The 12,920-nt window shown below is 38.4% G+C and overlaps 1 protein-coding gene across 1 annotated transcript in view; it reads right to left on the bottom strand.

Moving 5' to 3' along the window:
- Positions 1–841: 841 nt before the first annotated feature.
- phf24 (PHD finger protein 24) overlaps positions 842–12,920 on the bottom strand; it is a 28,755-nt gene continuing 16,676 nt past the window's right edge. Inside the window, exons 3-7 of the mRNA XM_071911656.2 lie at positions 10,966–11,044; positions 10,166–10,368; positions 8,485–8,651; positions 1,955–2,032; positions 842–938 (exon numbers count right to left, since the gene is read on the bottom strand). Coding sequence (XP_071767757.1) covers positions 842–938; positions 1,955–2,032; positions 8,485–8,651; positions 10,166–10,368; positions 10,966–11,044 — 624 coding nt within the window. The remainder of the gene's footprint in view (positions 939–1,954; positions 2,033–8,484; positions 8,652–10,165; positions 10,369–10,965; positions 11,045–12,920) is intronic.

Raw genomic sequence — 12,920 nt, 5'->3', positions numbered from 1 at the left:
TGCATAATAATTTATTTCATTTATACTTGTACGTATAGCAGGTCTCGTATAATATTATGTACGCAGATAGCTTTCATTCCTGTTTGGTATATGTGCTGATAATGGCAGTTGCAGGGTTAATCTCCTCCCAGAAGTCTATCCACTCATCAAACAGTACCAGTAATGAATTTGCATGTGCCTCTGTTTAGTATGATTAACAATTTCGATGGCAAATAATACAATCCCATTAAAGGAGAGTGGACTTATTACGATGTGATGAGGTCCAAACAAACCAATGAATAATTGAAAGAGTAGCAGCCTGTCACACTAATCTAACTGCATAACTGCATCATCCATGGAGAGGTGAAATATGTAGCGGGAGGAACAGAGAGTGTAGTGTTTGTCATTTAAAGGGAGTGTGAGCATCCTACTGTAGGATCTCATCTGAATGTGTGCATGATCTGTACACTCAAAGCCTTCAAAATATCACTGACTGACTAGTTGTGAGTGGGTGGTTGTCTTCCTCGTCCTATCTCTCACACTTGTTTGAAGCCATCAGGTTTTTTTTTCGGTTGGGACTTGTCAGACAGCTGTCACTTGTTTCGTCGGTGTGTCAGTCAGTGTGTGTTGTCAGTGTCGGGTGTTGAGGTGACGCAGAGGAGGAGAGATTCTGTCGATGGCTTGATCTGCTGTCTCTGAGTGATATACTTCGTCCAGTCCGCTCAGCTCCTTTCCTCACGGTGTGAAGGGGGTCTATCTTCCTCCTCTCATCCACAGGACATAAGGGACACCTTCCCTCCCTCTCCCTCCCTCTCTCTTTCTCTCTCTCTCTCTGCCGGGGTCCAGTCGAGGACCCTGGGGACTATAGAGGCAGACGGATGTGCATGGCAGAGCTATTGGGCCGGGCAGCCACAATATAGATGGCACTCTCCTTTAGAAAGTCTGCCCAGGTCACCGGCCTGATGAATACAGAGAGGGTTTCACTTACTAGTCAAGCCACAATTTCCAAAATCTTCATAAAATCACTCACTGCAAAGATTTGTTTCATCTGTAACTAAAGTTAGAGTTATGCATATGGTATCTGACTGAGGGAAAGGTTAGGGTTACTTTCATGATATCATCATCATCATTATGGAACTGTGTGGGTGAACATTTGGTACGTTTCATAACCCAACCTGATCTCACAGAAATATGTGAAATGAACACGACTTGTTAACACCAAATTACGTGTTGGTGGCACCTAAAGTGTTAAAATTACATGTTCCCAGTATGAAACGGTTACGTGAAATAGACTATATATATAGCATATAGACTATGGCTATAAACAGGAAGTTGTGTCACATTGAAGTAGCGCAGTGGAAAGTAAGGGTGTTGTGGTCGGGTGGTGGATGGGTGGATGAGTTTGCCTTTGATGCCGGCGACTGGGGTTCAATTCCCAGCCTGTATGAAGGAAATGTCTTTGTGAAATTTACATTTTTAGCATACGTTTTTCTTATTTAACCATGACCAAAGCCTTTCCCTAACCTTAACCAAGTTGTTTTAGTTGCCTAACCATAACCTTAAACCAAACCTTAACCAAAGTTGTTTTACATGCCTAAAGTTAACCAAAGTTGCTTCAGTTACCTGAACTTAACCGTTAGCCAACCTTTAGCTGAAAATGCAGCGTCCAATTAATGTTATTGTCACAGAATCCAGTTTGTGGTGGAGGAACGGAAATTTCACATAATTTGTGTCCACAGCACGTAATCTGCGTTTCAGAGTTTGTCGTCATTTCACGTTTTTTTTATGAGATCATGTTGTGATGACCACACATTACTGTATGTGCACATGTGCAAGCATACATGTACACATATGCAACACAAAAGTACACATGGGAGACAAAAAAACACATATTTGAAGAGATAAAGAGTAAAAGAGATTTACGCAAACAGATCCCTCACACACACAAACATGTAAAAAACAGAAGAAGACAAACCTGTTGTCATCAGACTTGCTCCTCTCACTGCCGGAGCTGACTGGACTGCTCTCACACATGGGGCCCACATGGCTTATACTGCACCAAGGGACAAACAGCAAAAAAATAGACCGCCAGATATATGGGTTACTTAATACAAACGTTCAATGAAGGACAAGACGTTCCCTTGCTCTGAAACGTGATTAATGTCGACTCCAAGAGGTCATATACAAATATAGAGCAAGGCAATGTTACTTTATATCTCAGTGGAAACAAGATGGCTGTCTTTCACACCTTAGATAAGTCATGAATTTTTGATATTTCAGAGCTGAAGTGAAGGTCTTTGCTAGAAACACTGTCCGATGGCTCCTTGAAAAAGTCCTTTTCATCGTCACACTCTGCACACAGAAAAATAAAAGGTACAAACTGGAGAGTGATGCCATAGAAGAACCATTTCTGACCAAGGTTCTTTAAAGAACCATTTCTGCACTCCTTTACTTAGACTCCTGCATTGTGTTTTTGTGTATCTGTCCTTGTATAGCCTCATTTGCAATTGCACAATATATGGAATGGCTCTTGTCCAATCAAATTACTTGACCGGAACTAACTGTTGTATAATGCAGGTTTAAGAACCTTTTAATATCCCATATGGTTCTTTGGGATATTAAAAGGTTCTTGACAGGTTCTTTGTGGAACCAGAAATGGTTCTACATGGCATCATTCCGAAGAACCATTTTCAGTTCCAGTTCGCGCCTTTATTTTTCTGTGTGTGCCGTGTTTAAAGAGTGTAGCTGGACATAAGCTCTGTAATTTAGTGACCAAAGGGAACAGACTTTTCTGACTCATTAGCTAGCTTGTCTTTAATGAGTGTGAATTAGGATGCATGCTTCACCGTGACCTAATACACACTCGCGCCCTCTTGGCCCACAGTGTCCTCTTTACACTGATGGGCGATGCTTCTTTTACAGTGAAGCTTCCCCGAAGAGAACAAAAGCCTTTCTTTTGATCCCTCTAATGAGAGGCCGGCATGTGTCTTAACCACGGCTCAAAATAACAAGGCATAATCACATGAAGGGCTCTTAGAGTAAACATGGCATTCTGTTCATTAAACTTCATTCATTTATGCATGCTGGCTTTGATTGTCGTATTCTTACAAGAGCTCTAGTTCGGAGTTAGAGGCTTCTGTTTCGTAGAGCGAGGGTTAAATGACAGATGAAATATAAATTGAGGGGCTGTCTGAGAATACTTGAGGATTGCAGAGTGCTTGAGGGTGTTGAAGTGAGGAAAAAGGAGGCAAGCCATGCAGTGCTGAGTCACACTCACCCACAATTCATAGGAGAGCACAGTCCCATGAGTCTGTGGGGTATTGCCGCATGTCGAAGAGGTGAGGGGGATGGAATGGTAGGATAGGATATTTAACACAGCACAAGAGGTTATATGCACTAACAAGCACATGCATACGCACATACGTACACACACACACACACGCACACACACAGTGAGACACACAAAACAAATGTAACCTCATAAGAGTCAATCAGAGCCTATTTTTCCATTCATTAATACTCTGATGAGGTGCGGAGTGTGGGTGTTATACTGATATGGGCGAAATAATAATTTCTTTAATATCCCATGTATCATGCAATATTGTACATGATACCTTATATCAGAATCTGAATCACTTTAATCACCAAGTGCAGACTAGCAGGATCAAATAGATTGTGGTGAAATAAAGCTAAAATAAAATAATAAAATAAATAGGCAGCTCCTTATTGAGACTCAAAGCCTCTGTGTTGGCCACAGTCTAAACTCAGCAAGAGAAAGAACAGTTCTTCCAGTTGCTGCAGAGGCAACCAAGTACGACATGACATGACAAGTTATTACTATTAATAATAGCAATTCAGTCATACTCAACATGCAGCCAGCGGGTGACTAAGGGCCTACAAAAGTCTTCTGAGTGGCGTTACAGAATAAATGATAAAATAACACATTTCCTTCTTGCCCCTGATTTCATCTATGGTCTATGTTAAAAGTGTAGTTGGGTGTGTTTTTATTATTTAATGAAAGCTTTATTTCCAGTTTGATTCATGAAAATTATCTTCCCTTTCAGCAAAGCACGATATACAAATGATTTAATCAGTGATTAGTGCAGTGATAGAAGAACGCCTGCATTGATTTTCCTCATCCCTTCCTCAAGCTAACATACCCTTTGTTGTTTTGCATGCAGATAAGAGTGCTAAAAACAACAACAATAATAAACTTTATTTCTATAGCACTTCTACAGCCCAAAGTTACAAAGTCCTGGTATAAAAACAGAAAAAAATACATACGGCAAGTGAGAACAAAGAACAGAAAGAAAACAAAAAAAGGCAAGAAGAAAACAGAACAATCAACAACACAAGAAATATTAAGAGATAAAAGCAAGTTTGTAAAAATGTGTGTTTCAGTTGTGACTTAAAGGAAGATACAGTCAGCCATTCGTATTTAGTTTAACTGCAAATACTCGATCACCTTTTAACTTCAGTCTAGAAGTGAAAAGAGCTTTGTCTGTGAAAACAGAAAAAAATAAAACAAATAAAACAGAAATTCTTATAATTGGTACAAATGCACAGAGAGAAAAGATATCAAGCAGATTTGGAAGTCTGGCTCTACAGAATAAGCCTGAAGTAAAAAACCTGGGTGTTATTCTTGACTCTGAGTTGGATTTTAAATCACATATCAACAATGTTATTAAGATTGCCTTTTTTCATTTAAGAAATATTGCAAGAGTTAGACCCTACCTCTCACTGGAAGATGCCAAAAAGTTGACCCATGCATTTGTCTTCTCTCGCCTAGATTACTGCAATGCACTCTTTACTGGATTACCTAAAAAAAACTATTGATAGGCTGCAACTTGTACAAAATGCAGCAGCCAGAATTTTAACAAAAAACAGAAAAAGAGAACATATTACATCAGTTCTAGCCTCATTGCACTGGCTCCCTGTAGCGTTGAGGATTGATTTTAAAATTCCTTTACTTGTTTATAAGGCCCTAAATGGTTTAGCACCTTCATATCTCTGTGACTGCTTATGTTCCAAACCGTTCCCTTAGGTCGTCTAGAAGTGCTGGCTTGCTAAATGTCCCAAAAATGAATTACAAAAAGTATGGTGAAGCAGCTTTCTGTTCTTATGCACCAAAGGTTTGGAACAAACTCCCATTACAAATAAGACAAGCAACTTCTGTTGATAGTTTTAAGAAACAGCTCAAAACCCATTTTTATGATCTTGCTTTTAATTAATTCCACCTTTTTATTTTAACACCATTGTTATTAATTCATACTTCTTTTATTTTTCTTATACTTGTTTTATATTTCTTATACTTGTTTTATGCTTTTTATATCTAGGATTGTTCTTTATTATTTTTAATTTATTTTATTATTATACCTGTTTTATATTTCTTATACTTGTTTTATGCTTTGTATATCTTAGGATTGTTTTTATCATTATTTATTAATTTTTATTGTTTCTCTTGTAAAGTACTTTGAGCTGCATTTTATGATATGAAAGGTGCTATATAAATAAAGTTTATTATTATTATTATTGTCTGTGAATAAGGCTATGTTTTTGTCCAAAGGGAGAAGCTCTGCAATATAAGCTGGGGCGAAGCCATTTATTGCTTAAAAAGTAATTAATAAAATCTTAAAATCAAATCTAAAATCAACTGGAAGCCAATGTAGGTTTGCTAAAATGGGAGTTAAATGATCTTCTCTTTTTAGTTCTAGTCAAAAGCCTGGCTGCTGTATTCAATGCAGGATGAAATAAAAGCATAAATAACTTTTTTCCGTATTAGAAAAGACCTAATTTTAGAGATGTTTCTTAGTTGATGAAAGCAAGACTGAACAACTTGGACTTGTTTTTCAAAATTCAACCCAGAATCAACTCCCAAGTTCCTGGCAGCTGGTTTGATATTACTTGCAAGGTTAAACAAACAAACAGACATCTAAAGGTTGACAGTAAACCAAACAGTTGTAGCACCTTGTAGCCCTTTGGGTTCCCTTGTTGTAACTGATTCACACTGTGAGCTGCTGACTCCCTGAGGCCTCTCAGGTCCGCCAGGCTCGGTCTTTTGGCTGTCCCAGAGTCTGGGTTAAAATCAAGAGGTGATCGATCCTGACGGCCCTCAGGCTCTGGACCAGAATTCCACACAGTTTTAGGTCTGCTGAGTCAGACCCTGTTTTTAAATCTCGCCTTAAAACCCATTTTTATAGAACTGCTTTCCCTAATGATTGATAGTGGTGCTCCTGACATGTTAGTGCTCTGTCTAGTTTTTAACACTGTGTTTGCATGTTATATTTCTGTCTTTCCCATTGTGTTTTTGTATTTTATCCCTGTTTTTGCATTTTATATTTCTGTTTTTATCATTATGTTTTTGTATTTTATCCCTGTTTTTGCATTTTATCTTTCTTTCTTCTGGAAAGCACTTTGCTCTACGCTTGAAAAGTGCTATAGAAATAAAATGTATTATTATTATTATAAGTATTATTATTATTCATTTAGATATAGATGAGATAGAGTTTACTTTATAAGGTAATATATCCCTCATATGCACACACATAACCCCCTACACTTTCATCAGAGGTCAGAGCCACAGTGAAGCACATCTAGAGTCCAGCTGGCAGCGCAGGTTAGTACCATAAATGAAATATCAAGCCTTCCAGTTGCCAGCTAGAATATATCTGGAATATACCTGGGGATTGAATTGACCCAGGAGTTTGTCTCAGGGATCAAATCAGTAGCTGACCAGTTATTAGTCAGCCTCTCTACCTCTACAGACCAAAAGCCTACCCCAGTTTATTGACACTAATGTGACAGCTTTGCCATAATCGATTCAGGGGCATTAACATACTATCTTAATAAGAACTTTATTTAATACTTTAATAAGTTACAAGGTGCTTCACAGTCAGAAAAGCAGACACATGAAACGATGCCTAAAGGTAAAGGGGGAAAAAAAACCTACAGATGAATGAAGAAATTTAAAATAACAATAACAGGAATTATTTATTATTAGTAGTGGTAGTTTTAGAAGTAGTACCGTATTAGTATTATTTAAAAATACCACAATGCAACACAATTTAAACCATGCAAAAAATAAAATCTAAACAAATGCAAGTCTATAAAGTGCAGGAAGTGCAAGAAGTGATTTGAAGAAAGGAACTGATTTTGTTTGCCTCTTCTCAGTAGTGTCATTCCAAAGTCTACAGGGGCTCAAGTAGCAAAAACACAATTGCCCTTTAATTTAATTAAGCTAATTTCATTTGGACTTGGTTAGGAATGGTTACGAGGCTGTTGTCCAAAGAGTTCATGCTACACTCCTCATATGGGGGTTGAAACATCAACGATGTAGGAAGGACCAAGAACCAGTAAAAGTAAACAACAAACTGGCAGCCAGCTTAAAGACATTAAAACTGGAGTGATGTGATCATGTTTTTAGGTTGAGGTTGAAGACTCACCATAGCAATTTGAAGAATATGGAGATCAAGGATTAGTGTCTGACTGCAACATGTGTACGAGTTGCAATGATCAAGATTATAGGAAACAAATGCGTGAATAATGGACAATTTTGGCTATGTTTCTTACTTAAACAGAGAACTGGACATATTTCTTCATTTGTTTTAATTTAGTTCAGGGTCAAAGACAACAACAAGGTTCCTAACTGTACATTTTAAGTTGGTTTGGGTTCCTGTATGGAGGGAGCCTGAGAGAAATCTGGGTTCAGAAGGCTGTCTAAACTGCATTTGTCGTTTGGTCTAATGGGTAAGTAAAGCCGTGTGTCATCTGCGTAGCAATAAAAATGCATATTGCTACGATGGATTATGCCAACCAGAGGAAGCATATATAATGAGAAAATAACAGAGCTTGTTATCTTGTTTCCAGTCTTCTTTCTTGTTCGCTCCCTTCCTTAAGCAGCCTAAACAGCTTTCCTCTGCCAGCTGGCTTTTGCATACAGATGAGTCTTCCAGACTTCCCTAACTCACGCCAGACAGATAAAATTGCTCAGTCTAAACTGCCAGAGAGTGATTTAATGGTTTATATTCCCTACCTGCACACAAAGCAAACAAAGCTACTTAATAGTGTGATATTGAAGAAATTATATTGCACAGATTTGACAACATAAAGGAACTCTGCATCTGTTTCCATAGGTTACGTCTGATGATATATGAATCGGACTGAGGAATTTATATTAATCGTAAAGTTCCAGTTTGTCTGTGCCTGCGTGATCCATACAGTAGTTTCAAATAATTCTTACTATTTGCTTTAACCTATTTGTAGTATCAGATGGTTGGGTTTTTGCATCAAGGTAATTCAGATTATGTCAGGCAAGTTGTTAGTCACAGAGTCAGATACTAAATTGTCTGTCAAATGCTTTTCTGCGATTGTCTAAACCCCACTCATCTGTAAAATAAGCCAGATAAAAAAGTAGCTGCATATTTTTTGCAGGTCTGGTGTTAATGTTTCCTGTACTTGTCTGCATAGAAATAACCGGATTCATTGGCTTTCCCATGCTGTGCTCACCTCACATTGCAGGACTGCGTCTCTTTGTTAAGCTTGTGGAACCAGGTCTGCTGGGCCTGGCGGGTCTCTGCTCCGGTGATCAGATCGTCTTTGTCCTGGTCCAGACCCAGAAACACTGACCGCGCACTGTCCCTCTCCTTGGCAGTCAACAGACGCACCAGTGAGTTCTGGGAGAAAGAACAAGATCCAATCAGTGTGTTAGATTAGGTCGCCTGGATCCGACCCTCTGAATTACTCATTTTCATTTCATTCAAGTACACTGCCAAAAATCTCCATTTTAACAAGTCATTTAGTCTATTATTGAGTCCTAAATCATAATTTTCTTAAAACAAGTGAAACAATCTGCCAGTGGGGTTAGATTATCTCACTTGTTTCCAATGCAAATCAACTTGTTTCAAGAATTTTGTAGTAAGTGTCATTTTCTTGATAGTGGTACAGTGATCGGCCTTATTCTGTTTCAAGATACTGACACTCATTTGTAGAAAATTCCTGAAACTGCATTGGAAACAAGTGGAGTTATCTCACTCCATTTGCAAAAGTGTTCTCTTGTTTTCAGAAAAAAAAGATTTGAAGATTGAATATGAGACTAAATGACTTGTTAAGATGGACGTTTTTTGCAGTGCACACTCATGAAACATGGCTACGATTTTGAATTCTGTGTTTTTAGGGGCCTAGCAAGAGTATATTTAGGGCGGATTTCTTCAGCCTTAATTATTCTCAATCACATTAGCAAACCGTCTGACGTAATCTGCAAGCATGGCTTCACTCGCATTGGTCCATGTGGTGTTGATAGCTTCATAGCCCACAGTCCAGCCCACAAATTGCAAATCCAATTAGAATGCTCAGCGCCTGCAAAATCAAACTGCCTCCTCAGGAGTTTCCCAAGCCAGGATACTAAAGCATGAAATTCAAACCCTTATGTGGTGATCAAGAGGAAATAAAAATGAGCGATGCAGGGAGCTGGACGCAGGCCAGAGTTTAGGTAACATTTTCCTCTGAGTCATTCTATCATACTAACATTAACAAGATGTGTTCTTTGAACCCAAGTTCCTACATCCTTCAACACCTTAAAGACCTCTAGGTTGATTAGACTGTGTTTTGGCCGACCCCCGAAGTTGTATATTTGAAAACTGTTTCAAATATTTGAACTGCACAATTTGGGTTTGATTTCATTGATGAAAAACTTCAACTTCACCCACCTTGTCAATGAATCTAAAAGCCTATATATATATATGTATAAGCACACTAAAATCAACCAATAGAATAAGAGACAATGGAAATAACAACAAATAGATTACTAACACATAGTTTCATTGAGCCCTACAGAAACAGAGGATTTGGTCATGTGCCATTTGTCACATGACCACATCCTCTCTTCCTGTAGGGCTCCTATTGGTTGATTTTTCCTGTACGGCTCCTATTGGTCGATTTTAGTGTGCTTATGTATACAGTATATATAGGCTTTTAGATATATTGTTTTAGAAACCCTAATGAAGGCCGCAAGCCGAAACATGTTGGTTATTTGTTCTCAGTACTGCAAGTTTTGCTGGAATCTATTCTTTTCCAGGTTTGATTTAATTTGCCAGACACTTGAACAGCCAGGATCACTTACAAAACCTAAGTCGTGCTTAAGCCTATTTGTTATTATTTTGAATATATCCATCTCCTGTTCCATCTGTACCTCTGTGCGTAACTTCCTCAGCACCGTCAGAGACTCAAAGTAGAGGAAGTCGGACCATTCGATCTGCCCCTTCTTCTCGGGATCCAGCGCCGCAAACTGGGCCAGAACCTCCTCCTCCTGCTCATCAGTCAGGTCCTTCTCAAACTGCTGCTTGGACGCAAAGTGGCGGTACTGCAGCAGCTCATCCGACACCAGGCACGACTCTACGGCGGCAAGCAGCAATTCATCACATCAGACCTAATTAGTCGGTATACCTAATATAGACCTAATATATCTGGAAGACCAGGCGGTCTTCCAGATATAATTAACTTGTGGTGGACTCATTTCTTAACAAAGGCGAGACCACCTCCCATTGATTCCTTTCCATTTGAACCGCAGAATAATAATAACAATACCACATGTTTGGAGGCAGACAGGGTTGTGAAAATAATGGCATAACTTCAAGTGAACAATCCAATAAAAAATGTAACAGCGATCATTCCCTCCGAGGAATGTAAATGATGTGTGTGCAGTACATTTCTCTGTGAGGTGAATACATTTCTGACTGATGATCACCAGCCATTTTAGTCTGTTTCTTCTGCTAAATGCCACCGGCAGTGGGGCATGAAACAGGTAGCTAGGGGATTCATGCATGAATTTAATGTCTTTGCTGCTAAAATGTTTTAAATTATAGAAGATAGCGATTAAGCACGAGCTCCCAAACTTCCAAAATGGTTAGTCGAACTGACAGACCAGCGACCGCCAGAATTTACCAACACTTGGCTGGTGGCCTGTATTATTTTCATGCTTCAGCGACTCACCTGGGATGATCTTGCACTGCTTGAAGGTCTCCATAAGGCTGTACATCTCTTCCTCCGTTAGGAGTAGATTCAAATTATCCTGCAGAAAGAGGTAGAGTGGGGTAGAGGGGGGGATCGCACTTAATAAGGAGAGAAAAAAGGGAAGCTCGCACAATTTCCTCTGTAGTCAGGTGGAGGGCTTCGGTGGCCAAGAGGATGATAGTGCATTACTTGCTGTTTAATAATTGAGTGTGCTCTAATTATACAGAGTGAGTCTCATATGCAATTAGCCACAAGCTTACAAAGTTCTGGATTTGAAAGCCATTTCAGCAGCTATTACATTTCTCCTACTCTCTCATTCTCTTCATAATTCTATTATTAGTATTAGAAAGGGCTGTCCTAACTTATCTGGCTCCATAAAACTGCACAATAGCAGTGGTCCGTTTGAGGCCTGTAGGTGCAAAATTAATATTTGAGTCTGCAAAAGTTTCATATTATAAACCAAAAACGTAATTCTGAAGATCTGTAATGTAATTGATCCTCATAAAACTGGCCTTAAAACTTAAATTCAAATCTCAGTAGTTTACTGTTTTTCAGCAGGCTACTTTAGATAATGATGATGATTAAACTACATTTTATCTTAGAGGGACAGTTGATTATCAATTTTTATATTTTATAAACAATATTTGCATGTCATCTACAGAATGCTTCTGTCATTACAGCTATGAGTTTGCCTCACATTTCTATCTACCATTTCAAACCTGACTCTTGTGTTTTCTCCATTAAGTTTACAGGCAAGAATCCTTGATGTCTAATTAATTGGAGTAATTCTTTCATGTTGGCTAAGCTTTTCAAAATGGATATTTATTATCATTCCCTTTCAAGTGGAGTTGGGGCTATCTCAGTGCTGTCCAGAGGTTCAGACCAAAAGTACTAGTAATACGCTTCCACATAATGTTAAAATATAAATCATGTTCCAAAAGGACAGTAGTAGACCCCGCATGAATGGTTTTGTCCTAAATTCCCATGAGCAAAACTCAAACAGCCTAGGCTGGAAGGTATAATTATGACCAGACGTTTATGCGCACCTTGAGCTTTTGCATATTTTGTTTTGCAACAAATTTAATTGTGCAACAAATTGATTTCAATTACTTGCCATTTTATGTCTGAAATGAACACAAAGTTCTCTTTGCTATCAAAATGAAAAGAAAATTCAATAAAAAAGGAAAAACTACAATAATATAAAATATAATTACAATAAAATAACTATAATAAAAGATACGGTGCATATACACCCTTTGATTCATTTGAACTAAACTGCATTACCAGCACATATTTGTTCAAAATTGTATAACATATGTTGCTCAGACTATATTTAAGTTGAAGCTATGGGATGTGAATATATGTTTTCTATTCAAAATCTTTCTAATTCAGCCTTTTTGGTAACAAAGCTGCTACCAAGGCCCACTTAATAAATCTTAATAGGATTGTAGGGTGAAGGATGGACTAATTCAGAAAACATGAGCAGAGTAGAGTGGAGCCCGGTTCCTGAGGTTTCAAGGACAAGGTTTTATTGGACAACTTTATCTCTCCAGTATTATAGGCTCTGCTTGAATGTTTATGTGTGTGTTCAGTTGCAGGCAGTTGAAAGCCTGTATGCTGTGCAGTACACCTATATGCCTTTTGGTTTGGCTGTACTGTATATATTACTTATTTATCTGTAAATTAATGGATTAAATTCCCCTATCATTTTGTGTTTGTTATCCCTATTTGCTGTTTATATTTCCCTATCCTTTCCTATGTGCTCACTGTCTGCAAACTAATGATCGTTCACAAAAAAACTGCATTATTCATGATTAGATGTCTAAGTGGAGATAAGAAGGGAAAAACTGGGGTCTTTTAGCGTGACTTTTCACCACATGTCTAACTGCCGATTCTCCCCAGTGTGCTTTTCAGCCAGAATAGAGCTGGTCAGG

Source organism: Centroberyx gerrardi, chromosome 2 (assembly GCF_048128805.1).
Source record: "Centroberyx gerrardi isolate f3 chromosome 2, fCenGer3.hap1.cur.20231027, whole genome shotgun sequence".
NCBI lineage: Eukaryota > Metazoa > Chordata > Actinopteri > Beryciformes > Berycidae > Centroberyx > Centroberyx gerrardi.
Note: the sequence above shows the minus strand (reverse complement) of the source record. Positions and strands in the feature narration are given on the sequence as shown.